At 40.2% G+C, this 22,872-nt stretch overlaps 3 protein-coding genes and 1 long non-coding RNA gene across 4 annotated transcripts; 3 read left to right on the top strand and 1 right to left on the bottom strand.

Annotated features, from left to right (window-relative positions):
* The first annotated feature begins 307 nt into the window (after positions 1-307).
* Positions 308-8,171, top strand: LOC103989987 (selenium-binding protein 1). The gene is made up of 7 exons (XM_009408974.2): positions 308-639; positions 2,364-2,559; positions 5,036-5,263; positions 6,355-6,586; positions 6,667-6,774; positions 6,871-7,143; positions 7,600-8,171. The coding sequence occupies exons 1-7, from the start codon at positions 519-521 to the stop codon at positions 7,882-7,884; spliced, it is 1,443 nt and encodes a 480-aa protein (XP_009407249.2). The 5' UTR covers positions 308-518; the 3' UTR covers positions 7,885-8,171.
* A 1,820-nt stretch (positions 8,172-9,991) lies between these two features.
* LOC135615959 (uncharacterized) lies at positions 9,992-16,916 on the top strand. Its single transcript, XR_010488204.1, has 3 exons — positions 9,992-10,269; positions 11,081-11,283; positions 16,668-16,916. It is a non-coding gene; the product is annotated as an uncharacterized LOC135615959 (long non-coding RNA).
* On the bottom strand, positions 11,292-16,614 carry LOC135615958 (protein JINGUBANG-like). Its single transcript, XM_065115081.1, has one exon. It carries the CDS (start codon positions 13,712-13,714, stop codon positions 12,533-12,535), a length of 1,182 nt encoding a protein of 393 aa, XP_064971153.1. The 5' UTR covers positions 13,715-16,614; the 3' UTR covers positions 11,292-12,532.
* Positions 16,917-17,865: 949 nt separating the features above from the next.
* On the top strand, positions 17,866-22,658 carry LOC135615956 (uncharacterized). The gene is made up of 5 exons (XM_065115080.1): positions 17,866-18,255; positions 19,778-20,708; positions 20,911-21,006; positions 21,323-21,459; positions 22,173-22,658. Exons 1-5 carry the CDS (start codon positions 18,014-18,016, stop codon positions 22,357-22,359), a joined length of 1,593 nt encoding a protein of 530 aa, XP_064971152.1. The 5' UTR covers positions 17,866-18,013; the 3' UTR covers positions 22,360-22,658.
* The last annotated feature ends 214 nt before the right edge of the window (positions 22,659-22,872 follow it).

Raw genomic sequence — 22,872 nt, 5'->3', positions numbered from 1 at the left:
GTTTAATGTTTGTTAACCTTTATTTTTTTTTTTATGGATATTAATTTTGATATTTACATATGTAGTATATTTAAAATTTTATGATGACAAATATGCTATTTTCAAACATGGCAACAGTAAAAAAAATACATATAATATCCGAAAAAAAATAAAAAATAAAAAACCATAATTATACATTAGCATTGTCTCTTACCAAAATAAACCTCAGCATTCTTTTCGGCAGAGGATAAATCTTCCATCGTTTTCTTGTTGTGGCCACAATTCGATCCGGAGACGACACGGCATCGCTCGGATAAGAAACCGGTGATCCCGCCGTGACACGTTACCTCAGGGTCACTACCCCACTGTAGCTGGAACTGTGTGCGACCCGCTGCATCTGAGACCTCGCTCCCATTTTGGGGTCCGTGCCGATCTTTCCTCGGGTACTTTGATCTGAATCAAGGTGTTCGAAGAGGCATCGTAAGTTGAGGCTTCGATCCGGAGAGTCCCCGGCTTGGTCGCGACCTGAGAACACCGCGATGGCTGGTGCTGCGAAGGTTCAGGGTTGTTGCGCCGACACTCGCCCGGGCTATGCGTCCCCCCTCGAAGCCATGTCGGGGCCGCGGGAGGCCTTGATCTACGTTACCTGTGTCTATAATGGTAAAAGGATCGCGCCTTTTGGTTGTTTCTCTGAGCTATTTTTGAACTTGGGGGAGTTACTGGTTTTGATTCTGATGTGTTTTCTCAGTAGGCTGTTACGTTTTTGCTCTCCATGTGTTTAGACGAGGAATCTTCATATGCATATTCCTTGTTATTAATCCTTGCGGATTCAGTCGTCTCTTCTTTTCTTTTTTTTTTTTTCAATCGAGACGAGAAGTTCCTCACAACAATAACACTAACAAAAACAAATTCGTAAGTCTAACCTACTTAAATTTTTATTTATAATTTTATTAAAATATTTTTAGATCTTCCTCTACCTTTCCTCGTACCAATACCGCATCTAGAAATCTTAAACTATGAGTATCTCATCTTATCCTCTATCCTCTGTTGAAGCGATACTTGCTTGATCATGAATAAAAGTATTCTTTTCTCTCTGTTCTAGTAACTCTATACATCCAACAACATAAATTTTTTGTATATATATTTTTTTCTTAACTGTCCAATATTCAAAAGTTTTTCACCAACAAACAAAATGAATTATATTGTTGGTTCGAAAATAAAAGGTCTTACTTTTGTCATAAATGAGAAGGAATAGGTGATGACATTTTTAGTAACTATGCACTTTTGATTTGGGACCTGATTCTGTTATTCATGCATGATGTCAGGTGTTCAGGGCCATCAAAAGCCACCTTGCTTATTGATCATTGATGTAACTTCTCTAGCTGTCAGAGGTTTGATTGAGATTTGGCTCCTTCTTTGACTGTTCAGGAGTGTAGTCCTCATGATATGTATTCCCTTTTCTTAAGGGCATCATCAACGTTTCCCAACATATCAGGAGATTTTGACTTCTTTCTTGTATTTATAATCTTGTGTGAAATACATACTCGGAACAGGGATTTCTGGGGTTTAAAAGAATAATCTTTCAAAATTGGCATTCGTAAGTTCTTGTTTTTGTTTTTTGTTCTTAGTTTTTGGGAGTTTATGGGGTTTTATTTCATGGTTGTTTAATGCTTGATCTCCATTGTCGCTATGGAGGAATCTTGCAGGTTTTCTAGTTCATTCCTTTTGAACTTGGTAAGCATGCATGGTTATTTATAGCATAACTAGATGCATAACACCAAAAGTCATCAAATCAAGCCCAACCGGCCAATTTGATGAGACGAGGAAGAAATCTAATTCTATCATTATGAAAAAATATTGAATTGAGAATCACATTGTATTTGTTCTTGCAAAGCATAAACTAATGTAACACCCTCGGTTGAACTTATTGTAGAAGAAGCAAATTTTGAATTAATTGGATATGGCCTTACTCCTAAGGAAACTTTGTCTCCTTTCTTAAGCATTTTCCTTTATACTGAGGATCATTAACAAAGTGATACTTGAAGAAGTTATACATGATATATTAAGATTTATCGACTGTATGATTCATAGTTAACTCTTTATAGTTTTCTTTTCCTAATTAAGAAGAACCTATTGTGGTCTATTCATGTTTATATTTTCTACTACTTTTAGTTCTGGACTTCAGCATTAAAATATTTGTTTAATAAGCTTTGCTAGAGTGCTAATAATTTTTTCCTGTGTTTGCGCTATTCACTCTTGTGTCCAATTATAGTTCTAATTAGAAGAATCAGCCTTTTCCACGACCGATAAATTTTATGCTGTCTTAAATAAAATGTCTTTAGTCAATGGATTTTACAACAAAGATATTCTCTTCAACTACACAGGCACTGGAATAGAAAAACCGGACTACTTGGCGACAGTGGATGTTGATCCTAACTCCCCTACATATTCCAAAGTAATTCACAGGCTTCCCGTGCCCAATATTGGTGATGAACTGCATCATTCTGGTTGGAACGCCTGCAGTTCTTGTCATGGTGACCCTTCAGCAGTTCGGCAATTCTTGATTTTGCCTTCATTGCTGTGAGCCTCTGTTGTGTTTTGCTTGTGTTATATTATTGCTACTTTTACATGTCTTACTTTGATTTGTTCCTGCAAAGAAGATAATTATTTGTTACATTATACATAAATGGTGACCAGCTTAAACGATATTCCAAGCTATTCTTTGACTATTTCAGTTTTAGAAGATCATTGTCAAACTATCTTTAGTACCCACAAATATAGTCTGTTTTTTTTCATTCATGCTAACCATCACTGAGAATCATTCTTAGGTAAAGAACTAATAGGTCTGTCAAATTTTCAAGTGTATTTTACGAGTAAATATTGATCCTGAGGATTAATACAATTGTAAAGAACTAATAGGTCTCTTTGACCATTTCAGTTATAGAAGTTCATTGTCAAACTATCTTTAGTACCCACAAATGTAGTCTGTTTTATTTCATTCATGCTAACTATGATAGGTTATCGAGGAAATCCAAGATTGATCAACTAGGGAGGCACATGGTCTGCCAACTTTTCAAGTGTATTTTACGAGTAAATATTGATCCTGAGGAATAATACAATTGTAAAGAACTAACAGGTCTCTTGAAGAAGATTATGAAATTTTCCTTTCATAAAACTTTGATTTGATTATCATTGTCAATGAAAGTGGTGTTTTTGCCAATTGATAAGTCAACAATTGTTGTCATCAGCATGAGCACGAGAGTTCGCGAGGAATTATCCGCTTTGGGTGAGCCTACAGTTTTGCCCTTTTTGGGGTGAGCCCCATTTTGGGGCCTATGAGGGAATAATTGTGCTTATCTATGCCCCCTAGCAGGGGAGCCGAGGCCTCCCGGGCCCTCCTTCTAGTGCTATATAATAAGTCAGTATTTATCATCATCAGTGCGAGCACAAGGGCTCGTGTGGAATTGTTCGCTTTGGGTGAGCTCGCACGATTTTGCCCTTTTGGGGTGAGTATAGGGTGATGCTGAGGGCTTGTAAGGCCTTGGTTACTTATTAATTGATGTGGGACTAAATATGCTTATTAGTGCGTCCCAGTAGGGGAGCCAAGGCCTCGTGGGTGCTCTTTCTAGTGTCATATGAGAAGTCAGCATTTGTCGTTATCGGTGTGAGCACGCTAAAATGTGACCACATGTGGCCAACGGGTCGACCGTCCTAGCAACATGTTAGTCAAATCCGGTTGACAAGTGGCAGTCGGATCCGAAGATGCATGGCCATAACGGGTCGTATGTGGTCAAACGTCTAACCATCTAACCCTTCAATCGGTGCAATCAGACGACGTGGGCTTCAGAAGCTGCAAACATCACACCACACTCTTGCCTAAAACGTCATATGAACTCCTCTTACAACCGATGATCTCGAACATAACCATTCCCGAACCACATATAAAAGGGACCTCGAGGTACGCATTCCACATATTCTCTTCCTCAATCTCACCAACTAGTCCGACTAATCCTCAACTCTTTGGCTTCTAAAACTGATTTGATCGTCGGAGGGGTATTTGTTGGGAACGCCCTTGACTTAATCTTGTAGGGTCACGCCTCGGTGAACTACGAGTAGGACCTGAGATAGCTTTGGAATGAACGTCAATTGGATCCGACTTACCTATCCAGCTCAGACAACAAGAATCTGATATAACACCAATAAAAAGAGTCTAATTGTTATATGTATTGATTGGTATACTTAAGATAAATTAACCTACGAGACTCTAGAAAAAGTTTTAAGTGCTTAGTGGTATCAGTTCTTCAATTTTCTATTGACTTGAGGTTTTGCTTTCTGCCAGCTCTACTTTGGCATGACTTGGTATTTGCTTAAGTGCTTAGCTCTAGGGAAAGTTTAAGTGCTTAGAGGTAGCAACTCAAGTGCTAAGAGAGAGTAGAAAAATAATATATTTTGGCATGCAGTTGGTGTTTTCTGGCACCTATTCTTTAAGTGACTATCAAGAGTCAAGGTCATCAGCAAATGGCTGTTTGATGTTAAAAGAAAGGGGATTGAGGAGGCTCCTTCATATGCTTGGAGATAGAGGACCAAGTAATACTTGATTGAAAGTCAACTTGTGTTCTAGTTACCACATCTGGTTTTCATTTGCAAAAGATTGTTTGGTTTGATCTATTTCCCATGTGGTTCTGCCTTAAGGTTCAAGTTTATAAATTCTAGTCAATACTGCCAACATTGGTGTTTCTTGTGCTATTTCCTAAAGTTGTTTATTTTATTTTATAACTCCTAAAGTCGAGAGATTATATATATATATATATATATATACATACATACATATATATATATATATACACACACACACACACACACACACACACACACACATATATATATATATATATATATATATATATATATATGTATATATATATGTATGTATATGAGTCCTTCCTGTGATTGCTGGTTCGGAACTACACCGAATAGCACTCCTAAGCTACCTGCCATATTGTCTACCATTCATATATTTTTTATCAATGGGCCTAATCATTTTTGTATTTTTCAGATCCAGTCGCATATATGTTGTTGACACTGCAAAAATTCCAAGAGCTCCATCATTGCATAAGGTTGTTGAGCCCACAGATATTCTGCAAAAGACTGGGCTAGCATATCCTCATACCTCTCATTGCCTTGCGTCTGGTAATATAATGGTCTCTTGCCTTGGAGATAAAGAAGGAAATGCAACGGGGAGTGGCTTCCTGCTTCTTGATTCAGATTTCAATGTGAAAGGAAGGTGTGGTGTTCACTGTTCTCTTTAATTTGTAACTTGAAATCTAGGCATCTACCTTAGTACGTTTTGATAATATCTAGACTTAGTTTGTTTAGTACATTTTTTTCTTGGTTTTAACCATCATAAAGCCACTGATGTCCTTTTCTTTATCCCATTTTATAGTAACAAAATTGGTGATGTTTTTGGTTACTTGGTAAGTCTTTTCCTCAGAACTTGATCTGAAAAATCATTATAATGATTTTTCAAATACACTTTATGCTTTAGAATGTTTTATCCTTCCATCTGAGGAAATATGCATTGATAAAGCATTGATTATTCAAGTGGCCATGAGCCAACCCTTACTCTGATTGGCTTGCATTGTATATGATTTACATTGTATATGATAAACTCCCCAAACAATGGAAACTGTTCTTGATTAAATTGGCAATCCCCTAAAGGTAGAATCTTGAGAATCTTAATGAAAAAAGGCTGATGTCTGCTTGAATTTGAAATTCATGATTTTGTGATTGGGGGTCCATCTTGCCTATTGGTTGAGCACAGAACAGAACGGAATAACCAATAAATCGCTCTCGTAAGAATTAGTATCACAGAAAATGAATCCTGATCACCTGGGTTCTTCTGATTTTGTAGAAGACGCTTCAATGGTAAGTTCTAACTGTATGAGGGGTGTTGGAGAATGTTATTGTGAAGTTCAAAAGCATCTTTTGTTTAATTTAACAGAATGTTGTCATGAAAACTAAAAAGAAATTTGGTTTATATTGGAAACTGTCAAAAGCAGTAACATGATAAGCAGGTCCTTGCTGCAATAAGCGAACTAAAGGTCCTAAAGTATTTTGATTTTGTCACGCAAATAAAGAATTATCCAAATCGGTTTTTGGTGCTTCTTTCATCATTATACCTGTGTTGTCTGGTTTATGCATGTGATGAATATATCAAAGTGCACTGGAATTGAGATTAAGCATTCAAATGAGCTTGGACAATCACTTATGGTGATCATTCTGATGAACGTTCATATTCATTTCTATTTATTTGTTTCATTTCACTTCCTTGCTGCCAATAATGTTTGACCTTGTTGTCTAATGCAATCCATACAGGTGGGAAAAACCAGGTCATAGTCCTTTGTTTGGCTATGATTTTTGGTACCAACCACGTCACAAGACCATGATCAGCTCATCATGGGGAGCTCCTGCAGCTTTTTCAAAGGGTTTCAACCTACAACATGTTTCAGACGGATTATATGGAAGACACTTGTATGTTTATAGCTGGCCAGATGGTGAACTAAAGCAGACATTGGATCTTGGAAATGCAGGGCTCTTACCCTTAGAAGTCTGTGTTTGTGTTGTTCTTTCTCAATATAAGAAACTCCAATATATTCACATTCTGAAAAAATTTGCTATTCTTGGCAGACACGATTTCTGCATGACCCATCTAAAGACACTGGCTTTGTTGGCTGTGCTTTGTCCAGCAACATGGTGAGATTTTTCAAGACCACAGATGGTCTCTGGAACCATGAGGTTTGTTTTGCCATTTGCTTTTCTAGCTTTTTTGCGATTCTGCCTGCTTTTCAATGGGATACCAAGTACTAAGAAATCTAATATCTGCTTTTTAAGGTTGCCATATCTGTAACTCCACTGAAGGTGCGAAACTGGATTCTACCCGAAATGCCAGGGCTGATCACAGACTTTCTCATCTCTCTTGATGATCGGTACCTCTATTTTGTCAACTGGCTTCATGGAGATGTTAGACAGTATAACATTGAAGATCCTTCAAAGCCGGTGCTGACAGGACAAATATGGGTTGGAGGTCTCCTTCAGAAGGGAAGTGACGTAGTCTGTGTGTCAGAGGATGGGGTGGAGTCACAATTTAGTGTACCTGTGATTAAGGTGAGTACCTTCTATCCGTGTCTATTTACATTCTAGTTCCATATTTAACATTTATACCATTATTCTGCATGCATCATGTGTTCATTTTGAATTACTAGTTTTGAGTCTTCATTTCTTTGATTAGAAATAGGCATGAACTACATGCTTATAGAGGTTTTTGAGATTCCTTTGTTGCCTATGAGTGGGCATTTTAAAATGAACTGGTAACATGGGAAAATTGGAACCAATTCTTATCTTAGTATATGCTTCTGTTAATTCAAAGACTAAAAGAAGCATGACAAGCTGTTAAAAATAGAACTGACAACTTCTTTGTGTTGTAAGTTTTCTTTGGTGGGAATTGCATCAACTGTACGATTTAATATGGAAGAACTATAGTTTCACCTTGAGAACCATACTTTTGCCGTATAGGACTGTAAAGGTTAGAGCTTGTCACAATGACAACTACTCTTTTATCAGGGAAATCGACTTAGAGGAGGACCGCAGATGATTCAACTGAGCTTGGATGGGAAGCGGCTGTACGTGACAAACTCACTCTTTAGTGTGTGGGATCAACAATTTTATGGCCCAGATCTCGTGAAGAAGGGATCTCACATGTTGCAGATTGATGTGAACACCGAGCAAGGTGGGTTGACCATAAATCCAAACTTCTTTGTTGACTTTGGGACAGAGCCTGATGGACCTGCACTGGCACATGAGATGAGGTATCCTGGTGGAGACTGCACTTCCGATATTTGGATATAGATGAAGCAGCTTCGGAGTAGAACTCGGTTATCGCTGTAGCAATTTACGACATCTTTATGGAACAAGGTTAATGTACTATGTGATTTCTCTACTTGGTGTTCAGGCGATTACGAGAAAGGATTCTCACTATTAGCTTCTGGGTGCTGGAAACTTTTGTTGGCTGTTGATAATCTCTTGAATGAGTAGTTTGATGTGTGTACTGCCAGTTTATTGGTTTATGTGCGCATTACTGCATGGATGTTGGTATGCACACTCATAAACTATTAATCCAAACATATTTTACTGTCTCTAAAGTCTGGATCAAAGGAAATGTGAGATGTATATGGGAGTGCAGTGACTGAATACATATTTTGGTCTACTTCATGGATGTTGATATGCACACTCAGAAACTATTAGCCAAAAAAATTCAAGTCCGGATCATAGGAAATGTGAGATGTACATATTTTGGTCTCTTTGTGATTTCTGCCAGACAACTGTTCCTATGAACTAACTATTTTGATTAACTAGATTTGCCATATCTCTTATGTTAAGGCATGATGAGACTTAAATAAAAGTAAAAGTTGCTCTTGAAATTATGGTTCCATTATTTATTTGTTTAATAGGAACTTTCTGGGATCATATGAGACTTATGTTAAATTGAGATTATGTTAAGGCATGATGTCACTTAATATATGATGGTGATGACAGGGTAGGTGACAAGACAATTGGATCCTTTGTGCTTTATGCATTCACTGATCGGTACAAGGAGATCTTGAGCATTGGTGACAAGACCACGTACCCTTTCAGCTTGGTTGTGGCTCTCGGTTGCTTGGCCTCTTCTCGCCCTTACATGAACGTAGTGGTGGTCCTTGGGAGGCTCTGAGGGCTTGTTGTCATTGCTTTCTCTTTCCTGCTTCTCTTCACCATTCCCTCTTACTTATGGCACCATCATTTTGCTCATTGCCAGTCTCGTTATTGTTCCCCGTCGATCGACATCTCTTTGCATCAGAGTCCTCCTCCGTCTGCCACCTGAAAGCTCAAAATTTTGAGTCCTTCCTGAAAGGAATGATCTTTACACCTTGGGAGGATCGATGACGGATTTCGGTCGAATAGTATCCTTCCCTTTGCTCTTCGGAGGAGCTTTTCGCTTCTTCGCGTTGCCATCTCTGGGAGCTCCTAAGCTTGCTTCTCCACTCACAGAAATCGGATCGGATGCCGATGATTCCTCTCTAGAGTTTCACAACTCGGCATATCTCACCGTCGGACATTGGTCGCTTGCTACGCTGGAATGCAGCTTGGCATTCCCTGGTAGCTCAAGATGGCCGGAGAGCCAACAGCGATTCCGGTCGTCGAGGCTGGAAAACCTTGCTGCGCACTCCACGAAGCCTGGGCATGCCGGGAACCGATCCAAATGTGCCAGGGCCAGATTGCCTGCAATAGTTAGCCCTCCCATGGCCTGAGGCAAGCGTCGACGAACGTTAACCAGCTTGGAAAGATCGCCTTTTGGAGACGAATTCCCAGAAGCATCCGTGAATTGGGACCGCGGTGAGACCTCCTCGCTCGAGTCGTCGATTCTCTGCGAACGTGCCCCGAGCTCACGGAAGCCGCAGCTCTTGGCAGGGGCAGCTGAATTAGACGACTGCGACGACATGAAGGAACTCATTGCCGACCCAAGTTGGCTGTCGGGATCGATCGATGGAATGAATCCATCACATCTCAAATTTTGCTATGTGCTAACTCTCTCGTTAGTATAAATTTTGTGGACAATACCAACTTAATACCTATATTCTTACCAAATTAATACCTATATTCTTTTTTATCATCTTTTACTTAACCAATATGATCAAAGTAATTAATTTTTAACATATTACAAGGCATATAAATAATAATTCTCATTCTCTTGGCCTCTGCAGGTGATTTAAAGATGTATCCCCTACCGGGAGGCCTCCACCAAAGGTCTTCCCCATCGAATGGAGTTTGGCCACGGAGTCGGATTCACGTGGGCTCCACAGGTGGCCCCGCATCCACGCGAATTGCCCAGAAAATGCCCTTCGCCCTAGACTTGATTTACGAAATCAGTCGCGACACATCACCGAGAACCGACCCCGTCTCATCTGCCCAACTCCCCGCTCGATATGCACCACGTCAGCCTTTCGTTGTGTCGGAAGCGAAGTCGTTCGAAAGCCGATCTCCCAATGCAACCGCGAGGAACGCCGTAGGAAGAATGGAAGGCAGGAGGAGGGTGGCGCTTTCCTCCGCAGTCCTCTTCCTCCCTTCGGCTTCTCCTGCCTCGTCCTCCAAGTCCCGCACCCTCTCGCCACAAGCAAGCAAGCGTGATCGAAGCGATGCCACCGCTACCACCACCGCCCTTTGGCTCGTCGCCCAGAACTCATTGGGCGTCCTAAGGTACTACTCCTTCCCTATACCCTCATATAAAAAAGAGAACCCTCCTCTTTATGTATCTTGGTTACAGCAAAATTGGGTAATTGTACGGTTCGAGAGAGAATTGATCTGTGAATTGAAATATTAAAAAGTTCGGTAATTAGGTCTAATACTGGAGTGCATTGAAGAACATTTAGAAAAGGCCAGATTTTGACTGGAACTGCGAGTTAATATTATCCGATTATGACCTCCACAGGTCGAGTAATAGTCTGCTGCTTAGCTGCAAGATTGGCAGGGCTCCTCGATGTGTTGGTATTCGGTTCTCGGTTCTTCTCTATGCATGAGCAGCCTAGAATGTACATGTTTTGAATACTGTGGCACTCTAAATTAAATATTTTTTTTATGATTGTACATTGTATTATGTTTTTTAATTAGTAATCATTGTGCAGTTCGTAGTTTGATCGATTCATTGGCCACTTAACACTTCATCAAGATATCTACTTCACCGGGATATGCATCATCATTTTTCATTACTACTGTCATATTACGTAGTAGAGTGATTCTAAAACATGTTTGGGTGTAATCTCGTTCTCTCTGTTTTTCATTTTTGTAAATCCTACTAGTTTCATCATTATTTTTATGTTTCATATACAAATTACACACAAATTGTCGAAACAATTCACTTTGTGTTAGATAACTAAGTACTTCATCTCAGCTCTTTTTTGTTTTCCATTTCTGATTACCGACTGATATGTTTTCCACCTTTTCCGTGCTACCATTTCAAGTGACATGGGCTTGATTTAATGTCTATCATTGGTTGGTGTGATTACTGCAGAAATGTTGTTTCATCTGATGATGAACTACTTGGTGAAGGCTGCAGCATCTCCAACTTGTATTTGACAACACTCGATCCAACTGCCACGATGCGCTGATAGATGTGAAGGTCATCTTTCACCCTTAGTTAAGTTCCCACTCAGATCTTGCAGCAAGATAGATCCGGAAAACCCTACCAGTGCAAAACTTACACTCACAGGAAAGGTATGATAAAAGATTCTAGTAAGAAAAAAGTCTGCAAATTGTTTTCTAGTTTAGTCTGCTGCATTTCATTCTTTTGTTCTTTTTTTTTTTAATTATTCAGCACTAATTTATTCAAATTGTTAATTATGCTTTCTATAGTTTTATGTGGATGACAAAGAAATTTTTGTTGGAATTACCAGAGTTAAACTCTTGGACTTAGATATATGGTCATAGAAGATTTGATACAGGTTTCAATTTTTTTGTCTGATGCGGCTATACATCTGAAAACATATATATCTTTGCTAAAATCAAAAGGGCAAGTGTACCACTTCAAAGATTTATGACTTGATGCCTCATGAAGAGTTCTCACAAGTGATCTTAGGGTTTCTGACTCTAAAGGGAACATTTGATGCACAGTTTTGTTTCATCAATGTGTAAAAAAAATTGCACTACCCAAAGTGTCTAGGTGGACACTGTACCTAAATGTCTCGGCACCACATAGGTTCATCTATGAGTTATGGAGTTATTAAAATGAAAGAGATTATGTACTGTTTCACAAACTTTTGGTTAATGGACATTCCATTATGGAGGTATGCTTAGAACTTAGGTTTAAAGTTGTGGGTGTAGAAGGTCTTCACAGATTAAATTCCAAATTTATCATTCATATTGTGCCTCAACTTGATGTGAGGCCTTTGTATTCTATAGTAAGCTTTAAGAGTGCATCTGTTAGTATCATAAAACTTTGGACATCAGGCTTTTGATTCAATCTATCTTACTTTAAAGAAAACAATCTACTCTCTCTCTCTCTCTCTCTCTCTCTCTCTCTCTCTCTCTCTCTCTATATATATATATATATATATATATATATCAGACATAATTGATTCATCATTTGGGCCTACTTTTGCAATACATATGCATCACATAAAATAAACCATGAAGGGTGTGACACAGTGATGATGAAGTGACAGTACAACTAATCCTTGTTGATATGCTCCTCATAAAGGTACTATAGTGATAGAACTCGGCCATTTAATCATCTCCTATCATCTATGTTACGTGGTTTCTGGATAACATGTGGCCTTAAAGGTTCAGTTCGTTCAATTAGTATTACTTTGAACTGTGGCCAAGCCAATGGTAGATGGCCGTAAACCCTTTTTTGACTGTGGCCAGGCATGGCCATGAACGTGGTCAAGCATCCCGTGGGGAGGACGATGGAGTATCATCTTCGATCTAAGAGAAGCTGTACTTCCAAAGCCAGGGAGGTGTCCTCCTAAGAGAGAGAAGGAACTGAGAGTCTCCACAGCTTTAGATCACAGTCCAAACCTCCACTGAGAACCAGGCATGTACTGCTACTGCTGCTGCTGCTGCTTTCCAGCACTACCATCGCCAAGCTCTTGACGGGCCCTCCGTGGCCTTCCATTACGGCCAAGCAGCTGTGGCGCCCCTTCTGCTCTCGTCCTCTCCTCCACACCCTCACCGTCCTATCCGCCGAGCCGCTGCAGACCACGTCCCCGGCCGCCACAAGGCACAGGATGGCCCTCCTGTGTCCCCTGAGCTCCCCGGTGGCCGCCATCCCCCCGCTGCCCCCTTCCCACACCACCACGGAGCGGTCGGACGCTCCCGAGTACAGCACTCGGTCGTCGGCGCTCAGCGCCAGCGCGTTCACCGCCGACCGGTGCCGCTCCAGCGTCTGCACCAGCGAGTGCTTCCCCTCCTCGCCACTCCTCCTCCACACGTTGATCTTGGCGTCGGCCGAGCCCGTATAGATGTGGCCGTTCCGCGACACCGCGATCGCGTTGATGGCGTCCTGGTGGGCGCCCGCGACGGACTCTATGCACCTGAACCCGGAGGTGCGCCACACCTTTAGAGTGCGGTCCCAGGAGATGGAGTAGAGGAGCGCGCCGTCGTGCGAGAGCGCGAGGCCGGAGACGGCGTCAACGTGGTGCACCCAGGAGCACTTCTTGTGTCTGCGGACTTGCACATAGTTCTTGGGCGACAGGAAGCTCAAAAACCGGTCCATGGAGGTCGGCAAAACTGCTTTCAGCTTGTAGCAGCGCTGCTCCCTCTGGTTTATCTGCCACACGCGGATCTCGCCGTCTTGGTGAGAGCTGAACAGGTTGTCACCTGACACAAGAAGCGATTTCACCGGGCTCTCTGTTTGAGCCACAGTGAAGCTTGCAGGATGATCAGTCCTCGCTGTGGACGACGAGTCTAAAAGAACAGATGGCCAGACTCTGATCTCTTGGTCGGAGCCGCCGCTGTAGACGGACGTCCCATGAACAGCGAGGGCAGCGACGTAGCAAGCGTGAGCTCTAATGGTGGTGACGCACTGGTGGTGAAGACAGGGATAGCTATGGGAGTGAAGGGAGAGGGATTTGGGCGGAAGATGGTCGCAGTCATCATCATCATGATTGCCATTACAGGGAATGGAGCCACGAGGTGCTGTGCCCATATGTGAGAAAGAGAAGAAGGAAGCATCGAAAGGGAGGCCAAAGGAGATGCAGAAAGGAAACCTCGCCTAGTGATTTGTGACATGTATACTGTCCTATATATATCTCATCATCCTTCTTTATACTGTAGGAAGAAGAGAGACTGTTGCTAGAGAACAATCACAGCACATGCAGCAAGCGAGAGTGGGGGATGTTAGGTCAGTGTTTGCCCTTTGTCTGCTAATCTTAGGAGTGATTCATGCAACATTATGCAAAACAATCTGAAGCATGATAAACATGGGAGTCACCGAAGCTCATTGAAATCTGCTTAATCTCTTGTTGGAATCACTTAGAACAGTGTTATGGACAGTGCCACGAGTACTAAGAGCACTGCTCGGTGCGCACTCTATGTTGCCGAATTGACATGGAGGCAATGCAGCAACACGAGAGAAATATTTCTCACATTCTGGTCAAACATACAACCCCTAAAGCTTTTATGGTGGTCAAATCGCTTTCTTGACATCATTCATTCTACCAACTGTGCCACATAATTCACTGAAATTTAGAAGCAATAATTAAGTGATGACACCCAAATTTATTTCTGAAATTGAAAGAAAAGCAATATCTTTGTTCTTGAGAAGTATTTGTTGTTCATCAGCAAGTTTGTTCTTGTATTTATAATTATCAGTGTCAACACACCCTCTAAGAGGAGGAGTATGTGTTCATCTTTCAAAGTCTCTGATTGTTTCCCCCCCAGAAGAACACCAATATGTCAAGAGTTCTCATTTTGTAGCATGGCACATTTGTCAAAAGTGGTGACTTTCTTCCACTGTAGAATACTGTTAACTTTTGCTCCACTGATGAACAAATCAACTTCATTTATTTGTCCTTCAAGTGTAGATGCATTTACTTTTTCTTCCTCACAACTATCAGAAATAATTTTTGTTATATTTATTATTATGTTATGTTGTATTAGTTTGTGTATTTTTCAGATTGAGATCATTTTGTCCATGAGTTAGTCTGAGAATCCAAGTGCTAATTTGTGCATTGTTTTATCTTAAACACAAAGCTTTATTAACCCATCTATTAGATAGCATTGGTCAAAGATAATCTAACTTTGATTAGGTTAAGGACAATTCAACATTTAGCTTGGAACATAATGCTAATTTAGGAAGTTCTTTTACTTGAGCTACTCATTATCAGGTTAAGGAAATTAGCTTGGTTTGGTGGGTGAAACTCCTATCTCTCCTCTCACCCTCAGAAAAGAAACAAAGCCTACCATTCCAAAGCTGCAGAACCATCAATTTAGCATCGACACTGTCCTCTGAGAAGTTCATCAAATCATAATCCAATGATTCCTTGTTTTGTTTCCAACGCCAATCTTCTGTCGCCAACTCAACTTCCATTAGAATGAGTTGCTCTCCACCAAGATCTTGGCATCAGGTTGCAGGTCACACTCGGTGCTTCAAGCAAGCATCTTCTCACACTGACACCTGAAAAGAGCATATCTCCCGGTTAGTGATCAAAATCACCATGAATCCATTGCTGTGATTGCTGCCAACACCACCACTTTTGTTGGCAGGCATCCTTCTTTTGCCACCAGACATGGTCAGCTTTTCTTATCTAGTGTGGAGTCCTTTTGCTTCCACTCTTTCAGCAGAAAGACTCCTCTCCCAGCCAAAGACAGGGCAGTCATGATGTCATTGCTTCCATTTTCCAATACCAACCTGCAACCTCAACTCCTTTGCACTGTTGCAGATATTTCCATGGAAGCATCGAATATAGTGGCATTGTGGCAACTGCTTGAAGAAGACATAGAAGCTGTATGGATGTGGCTGATATGCCCATTCTAATATAGTATTTGGGATCTGTATGCTTCACTCTCTACTGCATTGGATCAGATTAAGTGTTGATGTTGTCATGGATTGGTTATCCATTAAAAAGATGTTATAATTTGAAATCTAATATTTATGCATCACTATCCACTGAGCAAATCTATTCATTGCAAGATATTTACCTCTGCATGATTCTTGTCCTTTGCCACCAGTGCTGAAAGATTGGTTACCTCAGAGGAGATCTGAGAGCACTTTTTGCAGAAGCCTCTACCTGTGACACTTGTACAATTTTATTGTACCTAACTCACCTAAAAGGGATTTGGCTGGCCACCAGGAGAGCTGCATTCCAAAGTAATAATGGTAGAACGTGAAGGTGGAAAGGCATACATATGGATATCACCCAGGCTAATAATATCTTAAACACAAGCCAAGTAGTAACTGTCTGAGCAGAAAAGAACATACACAACAATTAATAGGAAGAACAAAAGAATCCCCTTAGATTGGTGTCAAGAAGTCCCTTCTTTCACCAAGTGTTGAAAGAATCTGAGGTTTGTTGAAGTCTATGATGAGCCTGGCACAAATGACAAGCATCTATGTAACCATTTTGTTGCATTTTGGCTCCCATCTTCCTTACTGCAATGTAGATCATAATTCTTTGCGCAAGAGTTAACTGATAAGAGTTGATTCAAATATTTTAATGGTATCATGAACTGAGAAGCAGCTTAATGAACTACTACTACTACTACTATTACTACTACTACTACTACTACTACTACTACTACTACTACTACTTATGATGGCCTTCTTTGAGAACTAAACTTGATGAATACAGTTCACTAAATAACCTGCTTAACAAAAGAATTTATACTGATGCAAAGAACTGTCAAAACTTGTAGATGAGAAAAGTTTGATAGTAGAAAAGTGTTTTGCTAGTTCAACAGCAAACAAAGAAATTTTTGTCATTCAAACATGGGCTGCTCTATTTTACAGTTTGACTTAATGCAATCAGGGCTGCAGCTTAGGTTGTTTGGTTTGACTATAAAATTCCTATTAAATTGTTTTAGCAGATTCTTTTTCTTGCAAATTAATGAGTCCATTCTATGCTGACTTTTATGTTCTCTCCCTTTTTTTGACTCATTAGTTGCAGTGATAGGGTGGCAGTGAAAGCAGCTAAGCTAACATGAGGAAAGATATGTTTGCTTACATTTCACTTGAAAAGAGTTGCTGGCTGAACTGAAAATTCCATATTATCTCAAACCTTCAAGAAGAATGCTTGAATAAAACACAAGAGATCTTTAAACCTATGCACTAATGTAACTAATATGTTATTCCAAGCAACAAAAGTAAGGTTTTTCTTTTCATGTACTTTCTCTTTTTAATTTCTTGTAATTCACCATTTCATTGCTTATGAGATGAATGGAGAGTTATGATTATGAAACAAACATAAAGCTCTGCAGAATCTGATGGGCACATCCAGAGGAGAGAATTGTGTTCAACCAATTTGCAAAGCAAAGATATGAGAGGTACTTTGTGTGGATTATTTTGTGTGGATTTTAGTATATATATCATGTAAACTTTGGTATTGTTCACCAAAATTATCTGCCTTCTTTTTCCAGAAGATTGAGAAATCTGCCAAATCATCAGTTCAAACATACTGATGTTTGAGATACTTCAACAAAGAGAATGCTGCATTCTGGTCTCATGTTGAGAAGAAAAAAAGGAGAGTTGCATATAAAATTTTGATAAATAAAAAGAGAAAATTTATATATCATCAGGAATAATAGAGTAAGAAAATCAAATAAATTGACTAAATAATCTTCATCAGTGATTAATAATAATATAAATTTAGTGAGTATCATAAATTATAATATTTTTTTTTTTTTTGAAAAACATTTAGTCTCAAATAGATTAAAGAATCAAAGTCAAAATAAATAATAGTTTAGGGTCAATGCTAATTATAGACATCTTCTATGTCGTTTATTGTAACAAAATTATTTTTTGTAGTCTAAAAAAACAATAGTTTATGATCAATAGTAAATCTTATTGAAACATTAATGACATTGTCGGTCTTATTTCGATTAAAGAGTTGACTCAAAGGCTAATGGCCACATCGCCATTAACCCCTTCCTTAAACCTTGCCACCGACTAGTCCGAGGAGTATTAGAGAAAAGAGCAGTCCTTCCCCCTCTTCTCATCCGCGCTTCACTCGCCCACCTTCTTCGGCGACGATTGGCTAGCGGCCTTATGTTTAAATGGACCCACAGGCACCTCAGGGTGGATCGCGGGTACGTTGGGTTCCAGGTAAGGAATGTAGTTGTGCTATTAAAAAGAGGTCCTTCCCTCGAGAAGAATGCTAAGCTTCGCCATTAGCAGCAGTGAGCAGAAGAAGAAGAAGACCGGTTCCATAGCTCGCCCTGTTCCTCTCTGGCTTCCTTGTGAGGATAACGAGAGCGGTAAAGAGAGAGAGATCTTCTCTTGGGTATCCCAATGGCGCGCGTCGATCCGTCCATTGCCACCCCCGGCCGTCTTCTTCGGCTTCTCATTTACTGTGGCATCTTCCTTCTCCCCTTCTTCTTCTCCGCCTCTGTGGATGCCTCGGTGCACAGCTACGTCGGCGACAAGTTCGCTCCGAAAGGCAATGCCTTCGTTCTCCACGGCGGCAGCGAGGGCCTCTACGCCTCCCTCCCCGATCCCAACGCCACCGCCGGCCCCGGCGACGCCTTCATCCGGTATTCCCCACTTGTCCTCATTTCTTTCTACAGATCCGGGGCGCCTTTCATTCTGTTTGTGGGTTTTAGGGCTTTGTGGGGATTCGGGATGTCGAAAGACGGGAAATTGGGGTTGTTGGTGTAGGCTCGAGTTGTTCGTTCGGAGATCTGGCGCTAGGTGGTGCTTGCCTCTTGACATCCCGGGGTTTCATTAGACTCAAATGCAGTTGCTCTCTGGGTCGGTCAAAGACTTGCTTTAGTTCGAAGAAAGAAAGTGCAAAGAAATGAAACCGATCCGGTAAACTATCATTGTAGCTCGATTCTGGTGTGCGCAACTGACGTAACACTAATCCAAATATCAAAATGAATCAACACATTGACATGGTAGGCAGTCATACGTCGATTGCCGTTGTCAAGTTTCCATGATGCTGAACTTTTTGCATAGATCTCTAACTTCAATTATTTTAGATTCTCCGGATAGCTCTCTTCCAGCTCTGAAGTCAAGTTCCAGAGTATTCAGGTGTTCAGATGTGGGTTCCAAGTTGCTGATTTGATTTAGTATAATTTGGTCCGGATTTTAATGTTATTTAGAACACTCAATATTCAAGCTGTGTTCATAATGGTATGACGTGAGATCTGGGAAGGAATTTGTCATCTGAGTTTTCCAGTTATCTAGTAGTACTATTTTAAGTTGAATACTGTTCGATAGGTCCTTAGAGTTATTCTAGACCATATGAGATTGAGAAGCAAACATTGCTCTAAAGTCGCTTAGTGGTCAAGAAATGGGGAAGTTCTATGAATTGAGGGAGAAGTATTAATGATTTTTGAGAAGTGATTGGTGCCTCGTACTATCATCCTGTTATTTTCTTCCTTCTCTTATTCTTCTTATTATCTTTATGTAATTCTTTGCATAAGGTATCCCTTGTTCTCTCTTCCTGTGGCCCTCTACACAATTTTATTTTCATCAATAATCGGTAACACAAAGGAATTAATGGAAAAGTATCTATATATAGTACTAATATCATGTCTCCTGATTGAAGATCTGATGAACATTAGCTAGTTCATCAATGAGAGGTTGAGACGTTTCTCTCTGCTGCCAATTTTGCATACTGGTACAGTTTCTTGGTCATTTAGTGTTTTTTATTTCACTTAAAACTTGGGTACATGCCCTAATGAAAGCATTGGCGATATTAACTGAAATGCTTCGGCAAAAAGTGGTATTATATATCTGCACCCTATCCTAGTGACTAGTGTTGTCCTAAAAGGACAATTAAGAAGGTGAGTTTTGGTGAGGCACCAGGGTTTGAGGCATAAATGCAACCCTTCTGTGCATCACTGGCCAAACTTCCTTTGGCAGCAGACGTTTGTGCGGTACTGCCATTTTTGATATGGACAATTAGCTTGCAGGATAGGCTTCTTAGAGATTGTGATTTACTGTTTTTCTGAATATGATGCACAGAATATCCCTGTTCTGTACCACGGCAGACACATTTTGACAGTTATTGTTCAACATTCTCATGGTTTCCCTTTCTTCTGCTTCCAGCTTTGAGAAGATCACATTCAGGCGGTCTGAGCAAGCTACTGAAAATAGTAAAGACACTGATAACGTTATGGTACAAGCGATTGTATTTGAGGTAGAAGATCGGGAAACAATTGGTGGGTCAGCCTATGGTGGTCAACGAGCTGTCTGTTGCACAGCAGATCTGGCAAAATTAGGCGCCTGCACTCAAGGCACAGTTATCTATCGGCCCTCCACTCAGAACCCTAACTGGCCACAAGTGCTTGTTGCTAGTTTCAGTGGAAAGGATCTTGTTGCGACACTGCCATCCCACAGTATACCCATCACGAGAACTGGGATGTACAACCTGTATTTTATATATTGTGATCCAGCACTCAGTGGCCTGGCTATAGAGGGGAAGACTGTGTGGAAAAATCCCACTGGCTACCTGCCAGGAAGGATGGCCCCTCTCATGAACTTTTATGGATTAATGTCTCTTGCATTTGTGATACTTGGGATATTTTGGTTTTCACAGTACGTGAGGTTTTGGAAAGAGGTTCTTCCACTTCAGAACTGCATAACACTAGTCATTGCATTAGGCATGTTTGAAATGGCATTGTGGTACTTTGAATATGCTGAATTCAATGAAACTGGACTCAGACCAATGGGGATTACCTTTTGGGCAGTAACCTTCGGTACAGTAAAAAGAACAGTGTCACGAGTCATTATTCTGGTTGTTTCAATGGGGTATGGAGTTGTTAGGCCTACTTTGGGCGGCCTCACTTCTAAGGTGATCATGTTTGGAGCAACATTTTTCCTAGCATCTGAGATACTTGAGTTGGTGGAGAATGTAGGTTCCGTAAGCGATCTTGCTGGAAAAGCAAGATTGTTCTTGGTTCTTCCTGTGGCACTCCTGGATGCATTCTTCATTCTTTGGATTTTTACTTCTCTTTCAAAAACTCTGGACAAACTCCAGGTATTTGCAGCTTTCTGATTTCAACTCAATTGCTGTCACCCTTTGGTTAAACTTACATCATTTGTTTGTTGCATTTGCAGTCATAATATATGTTTGCTTCTCCTCGAGTTACTGTAGTTTGCATAATTTATACCAAAAGAATCTTTTGCTTGAATATGTCTCTAGAAGTTGTTTAATAACTCCTGTGTTTGTTCCCTAACAGGCAAGACGGTTGATGGTTAAGCTAGACATTTACAGGAAATTTACTAATGCATTGGGTGTTGCTCTTGTTTTGTCCGTCTGTTGGATTTGCTATGAGGTAATAGTCACCTATTTTGCTTCATGTTGAGCTAATTTAGGTTGCTTTAGACAGCCATGTATAAAATATACAACAATAGAGGGCACCAGTTGTTCTATGGTCTTGAGAGTTAATATTCTTGAATTAAAGGAATGTTAACTCAGCTCTTTGGCGTATTCTATGTCGTATGATTGAGTATCTTGGGTTTACTCTTAATATATTAAAATATTGTCTTAATTGGTTTTCGTGTACCATGCTAGGTGTTCATTTCTACGTTTACAGCCTCTTTGATTGGTTGTGTTACCCCGAATGATTAGGTTGTATTGTTTTTCCGCAGCTGTATTTCAAATCAACTGACATATACAACGATCGCTGGCAGAATGCTTGGATCATTCCTGCCTTTTGGCAGGTCCTCTCCTTCTCTCTTCTCTGTGTGATCGCTGATCTTTGGGCACCCTCCCAAAACTCAACGAGGTAAAATCCTTGGATTTTGGGGATCCTGAAATTTGCTTTTCTTCAGAAATTTTATGTCTAGGACTTTGTTCTGGATGTTTCTCTTAATCATCTAAATATTGTCATAATAGAAATATCATTTTAACAAAAATGAAATGGTGCCTCTTGTCCTATTGTACTGTCGATGATAATACTGCCATTCATGAACATCTCTGTTTTGGAACAGTAGTATCCATAAATTCTATCATGACTCACCATTATTTGTTAGCTTGTATGAGAACTCTTTTCAACCTGAATTTAGGCTGTGCTAAAGTGTTGCTGTACACCAGAATATCTATTTAATCTTGATTTCAAGGATATGCGAAAGAATGTTTCCCTTGGGTCTTAATATTTACAGCAATGGATTGGACAAGAATGACAAGAGAACAAGATATCTGTCATCTGTTAATAGCTAGTCTCTTTCCAAATCTACAGTAGTAGTAAAGATTTTAACTGAGAAGCTGGATTGTTGTTCAACAATCCAGTAGTCCATTATTAAAAGAAAATTAGGGTTCCAGACCATATATCTGGATATTAAGGACCATGATGTTTGATCGACTGAATGAGACCAATGATTATAATCAACATGAGATATTATACTAAATGTCGTTTTTTTTTACAACCTCTGGTTTATGTACACTCTTTTCTCTTTCCATTTTTCTTATAGGTACTCATCGGTTTTTTCTTCTTTGCAGATATGCTTACTCGGATGACGGAAATGAAGATTTCGACCGAGAGGATTCGCTCTCTCTAATAAAACCAGGACCAATTCCTTCAAAGGATACTCGTGGTTCTGCAGCTTCGATTGATGCTAGAGCGGCCATGACCAGCAACACTACGACCTCAAACAATGAAGACATGGAAGAAGATAAAAGGGAGTAGCAACACAGCTAGCAGCATCAACCTGTTTTGCAGTAGCGATTTCACGTTGTCACAGGATTCCATCAGCTTCCATTACCCAGCAGTAGCTTATGTTAAAACGAATCCAATGAGATCCTCCATCTTTGTACTGTTTTTTTTTTCTGTTGTTACAGGGACTGGCATCTACCAGTATGTATGATACTTGTTTTATCTTCTCATTTCTTGGCCCTTTATTTTTCTTTTCTTGTACCAAGGCTTTGTATTTAATTTGCATATTACATTAATATTATTACTGAGGGATGGTAAGATTTTTCGGATAATGGTAGTCTCCTTCTATTAATCGTCACTGTTCATCAGATATGCTCTCATCTGGCGCATCTCGGCCGTCGGTTCCACCTGCAACTGCGGGGCCCACAACCCGAATCATGTTTCACTCGATATAAATGGACGGTTCGGATGAGAGAAGTAGAGGGACGAGCGGTGCAGATGAAGGACACTTCGAAATATAGTAATAGATCAAAACATATTATACGA

The sequence above is a fragment of the Musa acuminata genome, chromosome BXJ2-6, assembly GCF_036884655.1.
Source record: "Musa acuminata AAA Group cultivar baxijiao chromosome BXJ2-6, Cavendish_Baxijiao_AAA, whole genome shotgun sequence".
Classification (NCBI taxonomy): Eukaryota; Viridiplantae; Streptophyta; class Magnoliopsida; order Zingiberales; family Musaceae; genus Musa; species Musa acuminata.
Note: the sequence above shows the minus strand (reverse complement) of the source record. Positions and strands in the feature narration are given on the sequence as shown.